The 19445-nt window shown below is 42.9% G+C and overlaps 1 protein-coding gene across 1 annotated transcript in view; it reads left to right on the top strand.

The window, feature by feature from the left end:
* Window positions 1–17594, top strand: part of rasgef1ba (RasGEF domain family, member 1Ba) — a 31026-nt gene extending 13432 nt beyond the window's left edge. The window contains exons 5-14 of the mRNA XM_076104471.1: window positions 1609–1824; window positions 3039–3113; window positions 4081–4176; window positions 4806–4908; window positions 7439–7518; window positions 8875–8970; window positions 11767–11862; window positions 12776–12899; window positions 14426–14498; window positions 16147–17594. Of these exons, the coding sequence (XP_075960586.1) occupies window positions 1609–1824; window positions 3039–3113; window positions 4081–4176; window positions 4806–4908; window positions 7439–7518; window positions 8875–8970; window positions 11767–11862; window positions 12776–12899; window positions 14426–14498; window positions 16147–16171 (984 nt within the window). The 3' untranslated portion in view covers window positions 16172–17594. The remainder of the gene's footprint in view (window positions 1–1608; window positions 1825–3038; window positions 3114–4080; window positions 4177–4805; window positions 4909–7438; window positions 7519–8874; window positions 8971–11766; window positions 11863–12775; window positions 12900–14425; window positions 14499–16146) is intronic.
* The last annotated feature ends 1851 nt before the right edge of the window (window positions 17595–19445 follow it).

Consider the following 19445-nt stretch of genomic DNA (forward strand, 5'->3'; position numbering starts at 1 on the left):
GAAAATCCTCACATTGGAGAAGCTGGAACAAGAAAAATGTGCATGTTGATGCATGATTTAATGACTCCAACAGAAAACGATTAGAAGTCCATTTATGTATTTATTTCACATGAATTCCATGCAACTAGTGCTGAACTAGATTTTTGACACAATCGATTAATTGCGAAAGATTAACTAATAATGAAATGTATCATTCATTTCAGCCTTCAAAAATAATCAATGACTTCTGTGCACCTGGTTAAGGAGCAGAGAGTAGTTTTCTCTCTGATCTCCAGTCCGTCTTGACCCCCACTTCTATTTGAATCCTCGTTTCTTTTCATTTTTTTTCTTCTCTGACGTGTGATCTTGCAATCACCCTTTGCTACAACTGCAATATCCTCCACAGAGCCACAGTGGATTGGCTGACATGCGAATGTGTCTGTTCATGTGCCATCACCAGCAGACGGATGCATTTGTCACGCCCTGAGGAGTGAATTTTCCAAAATGGTTCCCCGCCTTGAGTGATGGGAGTCCGCTCACTTTTCCCCAAGACGAGGTCTCGTCCTCATACGTGAATGCTGTCTTGGCACCGGGCCTCCACGTCCATTGTAATGTTTCTTCCACCCCCTGTTGGAACCATAGTCTTGTTTGTAGAATCTAGATTCTGGAGGGTTGAATTGGCAGAAAGTTCCAGGAGAAGGGTTGTGGTCGTGAGAAAAGGGGCCTCGTCACCCCAGATTCTTTGAGCAGCTCATACCGGTGGTGTGGAACGAGGCCACGAACAGGATCCTGCATGTCGAAAATCAAACGCTCTTGTCCTTCTCCCCTCTATAGACCCTCTTGTGAAACTTCTGCGCTAATCTGTGTCCGTGAGGGACCACTTATCTAATTGTGGCCTGTTTGGAGTCCAGGGGAAAGGTTCAAAAGAGGACGGCCTCTCGACCTCTTGAGGGTCTAGTGAGCCGATAGTCCTCCCTCTGTCCCGGTTGAGCTGAGGCGTCTTAATGAGGCCGGCAGGAAGAGGCTTGCATAACATTGCGAGCGACCCTTCCCGGTGCATGACCAGAGGGATCCTTTTCTGCAAGATAAATACTTAAGAGGCGTCACATTTTGAGGGCCGTTCTGTGGTTTGAGGCCGAGAGCTGGCATCAGTTTGCAAAGTTTGTTTCTGCTGACACGGAGTCAACATGTGCAGGTTGTAAATTCCAGTGAGGTTGTTATCGCCCTCTGCCACAGATGAGTGGCTTGGGATTAAATAAAAGTGGCTGCATGCATGCTACTGGAGATTCTGGTCAAATTTATATCACACTCAGTTTCTCATCATCTCTGTTATAGTGGTCCTTATGCCCTCGGTGATGTAGCGGTGTCCTAACAGCGAGTGTCTCCATCGGGTTTTAAACCAGTGCGGAGCCGGAGAACGGGAAAACAAAAGCATAGCTCGTGGTTATTTAGATGTCCTCGATGAGTTTGTCGGAGAAAGAACTATTTCCTGAAGGTGGTTATGGAGGAATATGTTGGAGCCCCAAGTGAATTAAATAGAACTCTTTTGAAGCTACTAAACATTGAGCTCTAACGAACTCTTCTTTCTCCCCTTCCCTTTGTTCTATCCTTCCTCCATCCATCCACCAGGTGTACAGGAAGGCGGTGGGCCAGATGAGCCAGGGTCTGATCAGGAGGTTGACGGTGCTCAGCCAGTACGAGGAGGCGCTGGTGAAGATCAACGCCACGGCGGCCGAGCGGCTGACAGCTCTTAAGGCGAAGCCCCAGGCGTCCATCCAGAGAGACATGCTGTCCATCTGCAACGACCCGTACACCGTCGCCCAACAGCTCACGCACATAGAACTGGTGAGAGCAATACAGAAGTTGTGGGAATTGTCTTTATAATTGTTTCTTTTTAGTCGTTTCTTTTGTTGACAGTTCCCATTGATCTACAGAAGCCTTTGGTTGAGCCTCTGCCCACAAGGCTAATCTTCATCGCTCACATCTTAAAAATCAGTTTAAATCATCAATCATTTGTTGCGACACGTCAAACCAGATTAAGATGTAAACGCTATCTCCCAAAGAACAATCGAAAATGTCTCGCACTCATATCGGCACATCAGCCAAAGAGAATAAAAGCAGATGGATGCTCGGGAGGAGAGCATGTGAGAGAGTGGAGAGCTGACGCGTATGATGGCAGTGTGGAGGTGGACCCGAACGCCACGGCTCCGCCCACGTCCGACCCACCACAGCATTGATTTTAAACAGCGGCGTTTGACCACAGCTTTATATTCATTACATGTCAGTTTGCCGTTGAAAAAAGAAATTGGTCAATCTGGGAAAGCCGGAGGTTGATCAAAGGGTTTCTTTCAGAACCCAAAAGGTCGTCTTTCATTTACTTACAGATTTGACTACAGTAGAAGGTGCACAGGGATACTCTAATATCAAAGTATTTAATGTTCTACTGCAACTGTGATCCACCAGAAACCCACAAAAATGTAGCGTACTTAACTCTAGCGTGGAATCTTGGCTGATAAAAACACCATGTGGATCAGAGGAAGTTCAGGTTTGAGACTGGAATGAAATATCACAATTACGGGTGCTTGATTAATTATGTAATCTAGTCACATCCTCTTGAGTATATTTGCATAAAGGTTGGTGATTGGAAAATAAAGCGCATTCTATTAAGCAGAAATTTGCCTAAAAGTTTTGCTACATTTTAATGGAAATACTTCGGTTCTACCATAGAAATGATCCATTAAGTACCCTCAGCCCCAATTTACTCTTGAATTGATTGAAGCACGCCTGTGTTACTATAGTTGAGCGGCCACAAGTGACAACTGGAGGATAACAGTAAATGCTAAAATGTAGTGTAACAATAGTACGAGAAAAGAAGCCAGAAAGTCAAGAAAACGACTGTCTATGTAAAGTTGGCCAACATCAGCCACCTGAAGCGTCCCTTAAGGATTCCTCAAATGCCATTTTTAAGTCAAAGGTGTCAAAGAACATTCCTCAGCATTTTTGACCGAACTAAAGATGGATGCAGGGAGTTGATTTTCCCCTTTTCCTTCCTCCCTCAGGAGAGACTGGGCTACATCGGACCTGAGGAATTCGTCCAGGCCTTCGTCCAGAAAGACCCTCTGGACAACGATAAGGTAACGTCTGCACGCTCTTCCAAGAATAAATCGGCTGATAAGAGAAGCACATGCATAGTAGTTATGCGATCTCTCCTTGGCTGTAACCCCGCGTGCAGACCAGACCGGTCTACATCTGCCGTTGGTTTAGAAGCGCGTTGGCCTAGTTTCTCCTCCAGACGGATGTTAAGTTTACACAACACACAGAGACAGACCGGCCTCTGCACCGGTCAAAGTGAGGTCAGGTGATTTCTAGACTGTAGCAGCAGACCAGATATCCGCCCTGCACACACACACACACACACACACACACACACACACACACGTTCAGAAACTCAGACACACCTCACCGACAATTTCCTCAAATCATCCCATTGTCTGGACGATGTGGACATTCATGCATCTCATCTCCTAGCAACCACCGCAGCCAAGGGTTTATTTTTTAGGAAGGGGAGTTTGTGAATGTGTGTCTCTGGCGGTGGGCTCTCTTGTCTGGCGTTTGGCTGCTAGGCAACAGCCCCCCCCCCCCCCCTTTGAATTATTTTTTTTGGTGAAGCGAGGTGATATTTGGGGGGGGGGGGTTTAAGGCTGCCTTTGTGCCTCGGGCTAACCCGCCTCGTAGTCCAGCGAGCCACTTGGAAAAGACGAGAATGCATGTTTAAAATGCGACGCGTCCACTGGCGGGAGACACTTGACGGGGGCGAGTGGCGTAAGGCCAAAGGAATGTGTGGAATTAGATCAAGAGGACTCCACACAAAGGACCAGCATGCATAATGTGAATAACATTGGCCACTATTGTGCTTGTGGAAGCAGAGTGAAGTTGAGCGTGATTGGAGTTTATTTTTTATGTTCAGTGATGCATTGACTGGGGAGGGGGAAGCCAATATCAGCTTTATTTATCCAGTTCAGTACTATTTCTTTTCTTTTATTTTTTTGTGCTTTGCAATTAGCTCACATGCTAATTGAAAGTCTGTTGTTGTTGTTGCAGAGCTGCTTCAGTGATCACAAGAAGGCCAGCAACCTGGAAGCTTATGTGGAATGGTTCAACAGACTCAGTTATCTGGTGGCTACAGAGATCTGCATGGTGAGTAACGCACATGGAGAAGAAGAAAGAAAAAACAGAAGATTGTGCTGCAAATACGGATCATTTTCATCAAACTAAAGGGGGAAACATGCCCGTCGTTCCCAGAGCTCAAGATGACTAGTCAAAAAACGTTTGTTTTGTCCGATGAAAAGTTAATAAAGAAATGGGGAAAAAACACATTTTAGAGGCTCAAAACAACAAATGTTTGGTTGTGCTTGAGAAATGACTTAATTATGAAAATTGTTGATCTTGCTGCCACTGGACATAGCAGGAGGCAGAGATTGTTATTATTATTATATTATCTAACAAAATATATTCAAGATTTATGCAAAAAGAAAAGCTACAAATCTTTACGTTAGAGAAGCTGGAACAACTCCCGTCTTTTGCTTTCAGATTTTTGCTTAATAAATAACTTCAATTGATTCAATATATATTTTTTCAGCATTAAAAGGGTAAAAAAAGCAACAATACTGCCTCAAATACTCGACAAACAAAACTCAAAATGTCCCATAAAGTACAAGCAAACATCAGTACTTTCTGCGTTGCACTTTAATGATAATACACTTTTTGTGTGTTTCCAACAAACCTATTTTCCAGTTTTTTTTTAATGTTCTTCATTTTCTTAACAGCCCGTGAAGAAGAAGCAGCGAGCTCGAGTCATGGAGTTCTTCATCGACGTGGCGCGCGAATGCTTCAACATCGGCAACTTTAACTCCCTCATGGCCATCATATGTGAGTCCTGTTCTTCTTCTCCAGCTCTCTGTGATAACACGACGTGTGATTTATTATTTTATTCTTCTGTCAGTCAGCAGTGCTGAGTGCTCTCTGCACTCGTTCCCTCCCATCTGCGCTCCGGCTCCTTCTTTCGGTCGTCAGTAAATCAGATCAGCTTAGGAAACGCAATTTGTTGTTCGGCGAGTAAGCTGTCACGACTTTGTCCCAGTTCATTTCCAAACGTGCGTGATTTCCTTCAGTCTAATGATGTCAGTGAGGGAGCGGAGCAGCAGTTCATGCAGATAATTGTCTCCGTGGCAGCTTCTCCCCGTGGCCTTCTGGCATTTGACTACTTTGCAGAATCACTCACACAGTATCATGGATACTGCTGGAACGTCACGTAACAGAAAACATTACCGTTAAATACTTGTAATGCATGCGTTGTGAGAGAGAAAACGTGACACTCCGGCGGCACATGTTTGCCCCTTTTCTGACGCGGTGCTGTTCGTGAATATATGATCAATAAATCCACAGATATTTGGACAATTATTATAATTCATTAACGTACAAAACATATTATTAATGTCTTCTCCTCAAAGACACCAGCCTCCAGTCAGACAACACGCTGCTCATCGAGACCATTCAAACTCAACACAAACAAAATAAAACTCATCGGAACCGTCCAAGTGAGCTCTTTCACTGTTCCAACAACAGTATTAAAGAGACGGAATGAGTAACTGATATAAAAAAAGACATTTTCACTGTTTACTTTGTTTGACGTTAAAAGCGACATTCTCGTCTTTTTTTCTTGTGTTTTCCTGCGTTTGAAGAACCCACTTATAGGCACTAACTTTGGTGGGATAGAAGGGTTTTATAAAAGCAGAGTTATGGCTGAAAAGTTTCTGATTGAATCCTGAAGGAGTTCTGACTCATTTGACCTGTACCCAAAGCCACTTAACCCCAAACTGCTCCAGTGGAGCTTTTCAGAGGCCACAGATTAAACTCTAGTTTCATTAAGCAGCTTCCAGATGTGAATGTGTGTAAATATGTACCTTTTTAAAATGGATACTCCACGCTAAACTAGCCCGCTTAGATAAAGCTGTAAAATAATTAAGACACATGTGGAGCCCGAAAGCACCTCAGAGAGCTCGCTGGAGGGTCCAGCCGCCGGCCTCCAGGAGATGTCCCAGTGTTCAGAGGAGAGGGCATCTGGTCATCCTCACAGGCCTGAGGGGGGAGGGAGGGAGGATCTGTACGTCCAGGGCGGAGAGGTTGTGGGGGGAGGCAGCTGGAAGAGGACGCAGAGCAAAGCATCTATGCAGATGGTCAGCACTGACCAGAGAGAGTGAGAGCACACGAGGGAGGAGGGAGGGGAGAGGATACTGGAGTGCCAGCTGTTCTCCCTCTCTTTCTCCCCCGAGAGAGAGCGAGAGAGAGAACGCCACAGGCTCCACCAGCCTCGTCTCCAGGGAACCACCCGGGTTAGACAATGTATTAGTGATCTAATTAAAGGGTTAGTCCCCCCAAATTATGAAAGCAAATTCACCTTTTTATATAGTCGGCCACATAGTTTCTGGTTCTTAAAGTTAAGTATTCGACATATTGACACACGGACCCACGAACACCAGAACCCTAACCTGAGATATAGATCAGACTGCAGTTAATTCGCTCGTGTCCTGAATCAGTAAAGACATCAAATGTAGACGGAAATCTCAACTATCTGCATGACTAGATATCGCTAGAATGAAGATAAAAACACTGTCAGCGCCTCTTCTTCTTCTTCTTCTGCGACATTGTGTCGGCAGGAGAAGACATCAAAGATATAATAATGTTGTCATAAAAGGGGAGTGTGTCCCAGCGGGGCGGCAACCACAGCCAACACCTGTCCACACACACACACACACACACACACACACACACACACACACACACACACTGGTGTCTTTGTGAGTGGATGGAGGTCGAGACTCGATCTGACAGACCGTCACACGTCCGCCGTGGTCGGACTCTCGTTGGTTTCTTTCGCCCGCGGCGCTGAAGCGTCACGTTAAACTCAAACCGTCTCCTGGCAAACGTGCAGGAAAGGGAAAAGCTGGAGTTCTTATATCGCCGTGTGTGGATGTGACTTCCTTTTGTGTGCTCGAGGGTTGTTTTTGTTGTGTTGTCGCTCTGCTCTGACGGTGACCCCTCGGCCTCCTGAACCTGCACCCCACACACACACACACACACACACACACACACACACACACACACAAAGGATTACCATATGGGAAGCAGAGTGCTGGGAGGGGAAACGAGGCGTGTGTTAACTCCATTGTTCCTGCGGCCTTTTTGCCTCGCTGCATCAGAAGAAACGACAGTGGAGAGAAAGAAAAGGGGGAGGTGGAGTGATGTTAAAGGATGACTGCCATGGGAGGAAGGGCGGTGGAGGTGGGGGGGGGTGTCTGTCTGGCTGAATGGGAAAATGCCATGTGTTAATGAGATCATGTTTGGGTGTTTCCACGGATGTGTGATATCTCTCTCATTGTCTTATTTGTTTTCCTTGCAGCTGGGATGAACATGAGTCCGGTGTCTCGGCTCAAGAAGACCTGGAATAAAGTGAAAACGGCCAAGTTTGACATCTTAGAAGTGAGTTTGCATGAAAAAGGTTGAACACAAATGTGCACGTGTTTGGTTCTTTAACACTTAAGAGAGACAAGGTCCTCAGGTTAAAGCATTTTAGATATAATGGATCTTCTACGGAGGAACAACTTAGCTAGAATCTGCAGTTTTCAAACATTTTCTGTCGTCGTCTCTTCAGTTTTTCATTGTCCGACACATGAACTCTGTGGGTTTCTGTTGTGCGTGACACCGATGACTAACCGCAGCGTGGGCGCGTGGGGGAGCTTCTTCTTTTGCTCTGTTTTGTTGGTGTTGAGTGCGATGACAAAGACAAACGCAGAATATTTAAACATGGACCTGAGTGGGAGAGCCCAGATTTGACCGACTGTAGAAGCAAAATTGTGAGGCGACAAGAGATGAGATCAGCTTTTTTTGTGAGGAATAATTTTCCCAAAGACAAACATTAAAAAGCTCCGACATATCCCCGTTTCCTACCAGCAGCCTCTCTGCAGACATGAAGACGCTGCAGGGAAGATGCTCTCTGAGCCCAACAGGCCGCCAGTCGGTTCCTTTTTGAACGAGGAGATCTGAGGCGCAAACGAGTCGTTTTGGGACTCGGTTCTTCAGGTTCCCTTTGCGTCCCGCCGGAGTTCATTTCTCTCTCGCTGGCTCAGCTCAGCTCAGCTCTTCACTCTTTTTGATGATTTCCTTTGAGCCTCATTTGAAGTGAATCCTGGAGTTTGTGTTCGAGGTCACAGACTCGATGGCGTCATCTTCTTATCTCCTAGATTCCTTCATCAAGTCACTCAGACAGGCTTCTGTCACAACACTGAGGGGCTGAGTTACTAAGTAGTCGTTAGGATGGAGCTGATTCGTTTGAGGAAGTGACACTTTTTCACGCTTTTATTTTGCAATTAATTATTACTGTCATCGTATCAAATCCATAACTTAAATATGAATTATGGGGAAATGTAAAGTTTTCGGAGGGGAATGAAATCCTCACATTGGAGAAACAGAAACCAGCTAATTGATACATTTTTGATGAATTAACGATTTTGAAAAACCTAATAAATGAGTATTAATGTATCAAAGTAATGTATTCTATCTGTCAGATAATCAATTTGCGAATCATTTCCAACTACGTAGTTTATGAAATTAAGACTTGGCAAAAAAAAATCTATTTTCAAAAAGTCCCTCTGACTCCGAGTCGAAGCATCACAACAGGAACTAAACTTTCAACACGGTAACACGACTAAATGTGTTTAATCGACCGCTCGCTGGCTCCTCGAATCCACTTTCAGCCGCTCTGCTCACCTGTTTGTTTGTTTGCGGAGCTTATCCTGTAACCAAAAAACTGACACCGTATACTTCCCTCCATAATAGCACCAGATGGATCCTTCCAGCAATTTCTACAACTACAGAACATCCCTGAGAGGAGCCACACAGCGGTCGATCACCGCCAACAGCAGCAGAGAGAAGGTGAGGCCTCAGCGCAGCAACACGCACCAGACAACTCGTATTATATACTCGTATTATACTGTATATTCTCAATGTTAGAATATAGTCAGAACTTCTTCCAGTTGGTTCACCTGTAGTTCAGCTCTCATCTAGATGCACTGATTCGGGCATAAATTACATTTACATGCTGACATGTAACCGTCCCCTTTATACGGTTTACGTTTCAACACCCAGAGCCACTCGGTGAATCATCGAGTGGTTTGGTGTCTTGCAGAAGAGCACTTGACGGCTGCTGGAGGAATCTAAAGTGACCTCTCTGAACTTTTTACATAACTGTAATCAGATAGATTGTTATCGCAACAATCTTTTTTTTTTTTTTTGAAGCAAAGGAAGGGAGAGCAGCGCAACGAACCACAGCTTTGCTGCTCGTCGGGCCTCGTTATCGTCTTAGAGCTGCTCCCATCGTGTTTACTGCGTCGTGGACTTGAACGGGAGACAGAGGTTGCGTAACAGAGGGTTAAGCGGGTCAAGATGTGAGGAGGATCTTGGTTTCCTTCCATCGTCAAAACACATTGTGTTCTCCTCACGAGGAAGAACGCATCGAGAGCCAACCGGCACAGACGTCAGTGGTTCGTCTCCCCCTCAGACATCATGTGTTGGATACGCGTGTTTGCACAGAGTGTACTGTCAATATGTATCCGACTCCCCGAGGCATGCGAGGGATCCTTTTTTTGGAGCTCAGAAATGCAAACATACTTGGACAAGAGGTCAGGGGGTCGTGAAACGGAAAGTTCCCAAGAAGTCTGGTATGTTCCTCGCCCTTGTGACCTCTCCTTTAAGGGAGGGGCTTGTTTATGAGCTGTGCTGTTGACTGTGTGAGGAGGATCAACAGAGCCAACGCTTGTGCTGGTTCATCCTGTTTTTGTTTTTGTTTTATTGCTGCGAGGACGGAAAGATTTCAATGCTCCCTCAGTTGTTGGCGTGTTGATTCATCAGCTTGAAATAACCGATCCATCACATCAAGCAGAGTGCTGCTAATGTGCTGTAGCAGCTCTCTGTCTGACACACTGGGACTCTGCTTCTGTTGTGTACACACAAGCTGCCTGCTGCCTAATGTCCACATTAGTAATAATAAAGTTGACTTATGGCGCAACAGGTGAACGGTAAAGATTATTATCAGGTAACGAGAATAAAACCAAGAAAAATGAATAGAATATCAGGATTACAATACGAGTAGTGAGGATAATGACTGCAGCCAATAGAAAACTAGGTTTTCTTATCATCTTATTTTCAATGAAACGATCAGTTAATAAAATGTCAGAAAATATTGAATAATGCTCGTCACAAGTTCGCCGGGGCCCCTGGCGAACTTGTTTCATCAAAAAATAGACGATCAAAGTGATCAAAGTTGCTGCCGATTGATTTTCTGTCTAAACGAATGAAATAATTGTTTTAGTACGTCAGCGAATGATCAAAAATAAAAGACTGCAACAAGAAAGAATGCTGAAATAAAGAAATGGACTGACAAGCCCCCCAAATATGAATACAAATAAGTTTTAAACATCTTTTGAACCTTCATCAAACGCATAAATCCTGGTGAAGACGCGTGAACGGCTTTAAATAGGACGCATCCTCTACAGTAGATCTATTTATAGGCCACACATCCAGACCTGCCGTCTCTTCTGGTTCCAGACCCCCCCACAGTATCCAGCTGTGACAACGACTTCCTCTCTGCTCCTGAGGCGCACTTTTATCTAAAAGCAGAACATGCGTGTACGAGACGTGTGCACGCATGACGACAGTCTTCAGATCCTGCATTCACGCCGGCTCCTGTAAACAACATCCTGCTGCTGCGGACCCCTCGGAGGACACTCTGTAAAGACTTCTCTGACATGGAGTTAACTTCTTGTCAGCTGTTTGTTCAATGACAGCAATTTCACAGAGACGAGCTCAAAATGCGAGTAAGGCCGAGACCCGAAACATGAAAGGATTCGCTGGCTTTTGTAAAGAACTAAAGAGGACAGTTTGCGACATGTGACACAATCACAATGACAGTTTATCAAATGCACATTTTGTGCATCATTTAGTCTGCTGCTCTCCATCTGGAACATTTGCACTTTTAAAAGCTCCGTCATGAATGTTTGATGATCTTTGGGGTGGAGATGTGTTCGACTGTCACCTCTCTCCTGGCGAACCCGAGTTTTTATATTTTATAGGTCACTGTACCAGATTGCTGCAATCTGTCGACACTCTGGAACAAAAGTGGTGTTTATCCATCAGCCTTAGCGACTGGCAAATGGCAGATTTAACCAGCCAGCCCGTTTGATTTCCCAACGGTTGATTCTGTGCCAGGGAAGAAAGGAAAAACCCCCCCTCGCGTAAAATGTACCGATATTTTTTTTTGCTCTCCATCAACGTCAATGTTTGTGCCCAGACAAGCAGTGACCTGAATCATTGTATGAGGGAGAGGATTAATTATTTAAGGACTGTAAAGGGGGAATTCTTCTTCTCTACTCCGGTCTCACTTGGTCCTGGGTGCATTGTTTTAGGTTATTAAAGGTTGTATTTGTACACGCTGCTACAGGCCTGGGAAGCTCTCTTCTTTTGCTGAACATGTTCCTGATCAGAAGAGAAGAAGGTCTCTTTCTTCCCTGGAAACGATACTGAACATTATAAGAGATCCTCTTTATATCTATTGTAATCCTTTCTCCTTTGAATGAACGTTTATAGAGATCACACACCCGTGACTCACATGGAGTTCCCCCCTCGCATCTTCTCTGTGAAATGTAATCCCTTTCTCTTTCTGTTGTCTTGCAGATTGTCGTCCCTTTCTTCAGCCTGCTCATCAAAGACATCTACTTCCTCAACGAGGGCTGTGCCAACAGGCTGCAGAGCGGACACGTCAACTTTGAGGTAAAGTTTTGAATTCCCCGGAGGGAGTTTCCTCCCCGCCAACAGATTACACAGATCTTCTCTAGTCCCGTCCCCCCCCCCTGTTACTATTTACTACACATGGTGACGGATTTGGTTTTATTTATCTCCACTTCCCTAAAGAACGTTAGAGAATGAAGAAGTGAGACCAGAGTGTTTAAAGTTCAGCTGTGTTTCTGTGGAACAAACACGCTGACCGGTGACCGAAGACTCCCAAGTGTTTCCACTGGTCTTTGGTCACAGCGACACTGAATCACGCACTATTTTAAGGTTTCATTCCATCCTGGAGCTGATTCCTCCTCCTCTCCTTCCCTGTTATGACTTTCATAACACTACATTTGAACACATTAACACTTCAGGACGGCTGACTATAAGCAACCGGTCGCAAAACCTCATTTTATTGGAGTCGCCAAATAAATTAGCAGAAGTTCTTCAATCGTCTTTTATTTAATATTTATATCTGCAGTACACTTTTGGGCCACATGAGGGAGCCTGAATGCTGGTATTCTAAAAAAGATTGTAGCCTACTTAAGAAATGAAATCTAAGATAAGAAGGCTAGCGTTAAATCTGTTTGTTTTACTGATGAGAGGAAAAAAACAAAAGCTTGTCAACTCAACCCAAATATATTTATTTAGTCTCATTTATAGAGTATTCAACATGCGTAAATGTTTTCAATAACGCACGATAAACCAAAGTTGTGATTAACAAACTATCATCTCTTCTAAATGGCTGTGTTTTACGGTAATGCGGAAATCATAATACAAATGGTCTGGGTCGCGATGGTTTGTCATTTTTAAAAAGTGTTCCCCTGCCCCAAAAAATAGGTTTGGGAAACACTGGTGTTGATTCCGTCTGAATATTAACCCGTTTTCTCTGTTTTTGATTTTATTCCAGAAATTCTGGGAACTCGCCAAACAGGTGAGCGAGTTCATGGCCTGGAAGAAAGTGGAGTGTCCGTTTGAGAAGGATCGCAAGATCCTGCAGTACCTGCTGACGGCTCCGGTGTTCACTGAAGATGGTACGTTTACCAATCGATCAATCAATCAACGATCAACGATTCAAGACTGTTTAAATAAGAATATCTTCATGATGTGCTGTTTCTTTACTTTCTGGCCAGGAGTTAGATGGTCAGATTAATAGCACGCCGTATGTGTTAACGTTGTATGTTGAAGAACATACAGACATGCTATTTAGCATAACTTATCATAAAGACTGGAAGTAAAGGGAAACCGTTTCGTTCACTCTCTCCAACGTTAAAAATATGCCAAACATCACCTCTAGAGGTCACTAATTCACACGTAATCTTTAGTTTGACATGTCAAATTTATTTTGGTGTTTTTTTTTTACCACCGGACAGAAAACCGTTCGCTATTGTCCCCGTGCTCCCAGTCGCTGTGGTCAGCTAGGCTAATCGACTGCTAGCAGCAGCTTCATAATTTACTCGACTGTTGGATTATTTCTTTTAAATTAAGGCACTAAAGCTAAAAATAAGCTTAAAAAATGAAACATTTAGTTAAGTTACACGCTCATTATCAGAGTAACTTTGTCATATCAGCAAATACTCGACTACTAATGTTTAATAGGCTAAGACTTCTGCTAAGCTAGATGTCTGAAATCAAATTTAACTGTTTCAACCCACATGTCAGATCAGTTTTAGTAACCTGGATTATTATTAGTTACAATAAAAGCAACACAGCACAGTGTTAACTAAATAACTCATGTTGCTTTACATCCTGCAAGATGATAATCAGAATACTGTCCGTGAGAGTGTAGATGTGGAATGAAACATAACAATAAATAACAGTATTATATACACATATAGTAGCTCACACACAACAGAATGACTCTTTTCCTGTTCGGCCTCAAACACTCGTACGTTGTTCTCGTCTCTCAAACCGGAGCGGCGCTGAGAGTTTCTTTCTCCTTTAATCCACATCAAAGTCGTGAGTCTCCGGCTCTTATCGCCGTCTTATCAGAGAGGCGGGGGAGGTCTGTAAAATCCTCCTGACACTGAAGTGCACCGACCGAACTGACCAATCGGCCGAGAGCGCTCTGATCCTCCACAGCCGACGCTATCGGTGACCGTGATAGTGAACATCCTCCTGTCAATCAATCTGTTAACAGAGACGGTGTGTGAGAAAGTGATGCCTTCCATTTTAAAATGTCTGTTTAAACAGTTTATTTCAGGCTCCACATTAAGTTAGAATCTAGTGGAACTACTTTCTTTTTGTTCCTGCGATGGTTTCGCTTGTTGACACTTCAAATATTTTACTGTTTTATTGCAACTTCAAGAGAGCTTCTTTTTCAGTTTCTGCAGATTTCGTTTGTGATATAACGAGATTGTCTAAAAGTGGAAAATGATTCTCGCCACTCATCCAAATTGTGTATTTTCTTTTGCAAAAACATTCCATTTATCACAGTAAAAGCATTAAATATGAAGAAAATACACAAGTAGGCTGCAGAGTCCTGAATATTATGAGCCTCTACTTGTTAAAATAAGTCATTCTATAAAAGCTAAAGTGTCTTTGATTTCCCTCGTTGCAGCGTTGTACCTGGCATCGTACGAGAGCGAAGGTCCTGAGAACCACATGGAGAAGGACAGATGGAAGTCTCTGAGGTGTGTATGATCTCTCTCCCCCCCCCCACACACACACACACACTCGCCCTCGGGGGCTTTGGAGTCTTTCAATCACGCCTGTCGGCTCACATCCTGTCCTGCTTCTGGACAGGCAGACCCAGAGGGATGTAGGTCACACTGATGCTGACCTGCACGCTATTCAATAAATGCGCACACACACACACACACACACAGGTGCTCATCATTCGTCTTTGTCACACCATTGCTGGCAAAGACACGCGCTAAGGACATCAGTCATTTTCACACAATTACATCTCCCCCCACACACACACACACACAGAGAGATACCCCCCCCGTTATCACTCAGCACTCTGGACGCGAGTGTTTGAGAAGATGGATGAGAGAAAATGGGCTTTGTTCAGTCGCCTCTAACTCGTGGAGGAAAGCCCCGGAGAGCTGACGGAGGGATATTTCCTCTCGCTTCAGCAGCTCACGCTGAACTTCAATTCACTCAAACTGAGTCGTGGACATTTTTTTTTTACAAAACGGGTTTCTCCAGCAATCATGAGATGTGTCGGGGTGCATCACGTTTTAGTTCTTTAACTCGTCCAAACCCAGTTTCCCCGCAGCTTTACTGATGCATTTTATACACTTTCTTTGACTGTGAAAATACACGAGTCAGGGCATGTAAAGCCAGCATTTATAGACGGTGATCACATGATATTTAAAGTTAGCAGTGATGCGGCAGGTTTCCAAAAACAGAAATATGAGTCAGATCCTCTGGCAGAGGTCGGAGGTGAGAGCATGTTTTGGACCCGCCATCGCCCGCCGAGCCTCTCTGCCCCCCCTCCCCCTGAGCTTTGCCTCCGCTGTGACACGATCTGTCACTTTATTCTGTCCGAGCTGCGTCAGCAGAACGTGTTGCTCTGATCGGAGAGACTCCGTTTAACGACCGGCTCTCTACACTCATCAACCCTGGAACTCCACTACAGACGAGCTGCGACGGAGATCCTGCTTTTTATAATCGAAACCTTTCCACCACATTTGACTGATTTGTTATTGTTTAGAAACGATTGCTGGAGGGAGAAAGTGAGAAGTTCTTAGTGATTGTTTTTGTTTGTAAGATTGAGTAAAATATAAATGCACTGTAAAAAAGTTGAGAAACAAGAGCTTTGAGCAAAACTGCAACCGCATCTTAAGCTGCTAATAACAATATAACATTAATCATTATCACGTAGATTATTTGTTGGCAACATTTTCTGTAGTTTTGCTCAATTCGCTCAACTTTTTATGGTGCTTTTTCAATTTTTTTTTCAATTTTCTCTCCGATGAATGTAGATTAATTTCAGATATTCTAAACCTTTGAGTCTCAGAAGTGGATTGTTTGGGGACTACTGAAGTAAATTAGCATCCTTGCTCAACTCAGTCATGTTTACGTCTTGTATTTAATATCGATGTTCATTAAGGTGTCCTGTTCCGATCACATAAATTAACAAGTTGTATCAAAATATTAGTATTATAAGTTTTAGGAAGTTGCATTGAACTCACAAAAGTTCCCTTTAAAACTTCTTCACATTGTAAAATAATCAAAATAAATGACTGTTAAGAACATTCAGCGGATTGTGTTGCGGTGATGGATGTTTACGCATAAAACAAACGAGCATCTGTTTCTTTCTCGTCCTCACAGATCCGCTCTGCTGAGCAGGGTCTAACCTCAGGAGACCAGAGTGAAGACAAACCCCTGACAGGCGAGCCGGTCAACGCCGTTGTCTGAAACGAAGTATCCCCGTGTTTGAGGGGAAACGACAATCTCTACTTTGGCTGGCGAGGATCTTTTGTGCCCCCCCCCTTCAGATTTCTATTAAGCTCCTCCCCCTCTCGCCTCTTTGTGCTGTATATTTCAGGACAGCTGTTTTCTCCTCTTTGTATGACTTTGTAGTCTTTTAAAAAAAGAAGAGAAACGCTACAAACCTTCACAGTAAAGCTGAGGCTTCCTTCTGTGAGTCGCTGGGGTTGTTTGTTCCCCCCCGCTACTTTTTGTTTTCCACTAAAGCTACAAAGTTAGCCGCTGGTTGGCTAACTCGACAAAACGCTACTCGCGCTGGTTCCATGAGCCAGCGTCATTTGTACGGAGAACTCATGAACTTGCCTGGAACACTGTTCATCTTCAAGCCAGATGTTATTCCTAGTTTTGTTTTTCGTCTCCTGTTTGTGCGACGCCAGAGTGTCTCTCGCGTCGTGTTTTTCTGAAACTTTGTGTTCATTGTGATGTGTAAGGAAATGCACTGGCTGCATTTTGAAGATTAATAAGAGTTTTTGTTTTGTTTGTGTAAAGTTTTGTGGTTTTCTTGAGCAGCAAGCAACACGTTGTGGTTTAACTCTGACACACTAAAAGGCTTCAGTCGGCTTTAAGCTGTAAGTGTTTGAACATCTTAAACCTGTTTCCTCTGGACTTGGTGTTCTTTTGAAGCCTTGAGCAGGGAGCTTGAATGGAAGATGTCGTGATAGTGTTTCCTGTTGTCCCTGATGATCAGTGTTGAGATGAGCCCCACTGCTGCTGAGAATATCAACTGGGCTGAAAACCATTCACACTCTTTTAGTTCCTGCTCTAATATAGACGAACCAGTGTGCTGGTGCTGCCCCCTGTTGGTTCAGTCGGATAAGTGAGTGTGCTCGAATAATGTGAACTGAGGATTTCTGTTTAAACATGCTAAATAATATCCTTTTTTATTTTTCATGTTATTAAAAAAAGTACAGTTTTCCTCCATTTTTTTTATTTATAAATCTATTTGTGTAGTCTCATTATGTCCTCATGCCAATATTTTGTTATTTAATTTGGTACTAGCTACAGAACATGTTTAAGTAGATATTTGCTTAACCATTATTTTTATATACGAAGTTTGTATGAGACACTTATTTTTCGAGGTACTAGCTCAGAGGATGAAGTTGAATGACGGACGTGTGCTTTGCCTCGACTGCTCCTCCCTCAGCAGTGTGCTGTTGTGGTTTATTCTGTACATAGTTTGTTTTCCTCCGTGTTCATTCATCTGCATTTTGACTGTTGAAATGGAAAAGAGGAACCGTTTATAAATGAATTGGTGATGAAAAGAGTTAATAAAAGGATGTTTAAAAGTATCAAGTGACTATTTATATCATTTTGAATAGAACAATAAAAATGTTCAAGCTTTTTGAAACTTCATATCACAGCTCAGACTTCTTCAAGCAATGGAGGTGAAGACACTGGAGATAAATGTTCACTTATCAAAGAGTAGCAGTTTAGCTGCAGATAGATATCACACCAAGAAGTGACGTTCTAAATAAATATAATGTTTCAATAATATAACTTTTCTTAAGTCATTTTTATGAAACAAGTCGGCATAGTATGCCATAAAAGGTCACAGTATAGTAGACATGTTATGCTATGCTATGAACCATTTTATGATGTACTATACTAGATGTTATTTACACAGCCAAATATCACATTAACCTGACACTCTGCTTCCACTGGGCTCTTTATTAAATTGTTCACATACTATACGTTGACTTTTTATGGCTTTTGTCAACTAACTGAAGGATGACTTTCTTCATGACATTTTTTGACATACTGACTATTTTCATGGCATTTCTTTTGATATAATACAACTTTTCATTACATTTCTCGACACACTAAATTACTTTTTTCATGACCTTTTTCGACATGCTATACTATGACTTTTTCATGGCAAACAGACTACAGCATGGACTACTGTAGTACAGCAGAAAAGGGTGGAGTGCAACAAGAGGCAACAGAAAGAAATTAGATGTAATGTAAAAAAAAGCTGTGGTCTCTCCTGAATACACAGCGGTGTATAATAAAGCAGCATGTTTTCCATATGGGACGATAGATTAGCTATCGTTCTACTTTCTCCAACACGTCCACACCCCAGGACAGAAATGACCTTCTTAACCAGTCTGATAGGTTTCTTCCTGTCAGCAGTGGAGATGCTGCAAACCAGCAGACCAGGTGTTCTCACACACTTCACTCTGACTTTCTTCATTAATTTTTTCAACAGACTATACTGAATTTTTTCATGACATTTTTTAACTTTGTTTTTTAAGACTTACAACACTACGGCTCTTTACTATGACTTCATACATTTAAACAGTATACACACTCTGCCTTTTTAATTCCATCTTCATGGCATGCTGTACGATGGTTTTTTGGGGGAGGTTTTGTGACATTTTTTATGGAATACTATATGACTCTTTAATGCCTTTTTTGACAGCGTCCCATACATTGACTTTTTTACGACTTAATTAATTCCATTTTTACAGCCACAGTCTCGACACAGATTGGCTGGACTGTGACAGTCTACATCAGCCAGGAACAGACTGATGCAAAGCATAACAGGAGGCTGGTGAAGTGGGAGTCAACACAGTCTGTAGGGGCATTAGGGTTCTGGATCTGGTGTGGGCTTCAAAAGCAAAGGTTCAGCCCTTATTTTTTATCAGCAAATCAAACAAAATCTCTAAAAAAAAATCTCAAAAAAGTGTCATGCAGACATAATTAATTATTCATCAGGGACCTGGAAAACAAACCCACTAAGTGAAACAGACTTATAAAAAGGCACACTAGTTATTCATGAAAATATTGTAAAGCAATATTAAAGACACTTAAAGTTTCTTTTTAAATCATTTACAGAACTTTCTTCAAGAAATGAGAAATATAAGAGACAACATTATAAAATGCTCAGTAAGCCAAAACAAAAAACATGATCAATATTTCATGAAGTCAGTGAGGAGAGACACAATAATGAGGAATTTGTTTTCTGTTGGAGCAAAATTTTCTGCACAGAAGCAGGAAATAAAAATGTATATTTGGCTCCACCAAGTGACCAGATGATGTTACTGCAGCTGAGTTACACTTCTAGCACTCACAACAGTACACACAGATTTGAAGTAATAATGAACTGAGACGGATAGATTTATATGATTATTTATAAAAAA

This window comes from Anarhichas minor, unplaced genomic scaffold, assembly GCF_050575085.1.
Source record: "Anarhichas minor isolate MPS153535 unplaced genomic scaffold, ASM5057508v1 ptg000030l, whole genome shotgun sequence".
Lineage (NCBI taxonomy): Eukaryota > Metazoa > Chordata > Actinopteri > Perciformes > Anarhichadidae > Anarhichas > Anarhichas minor.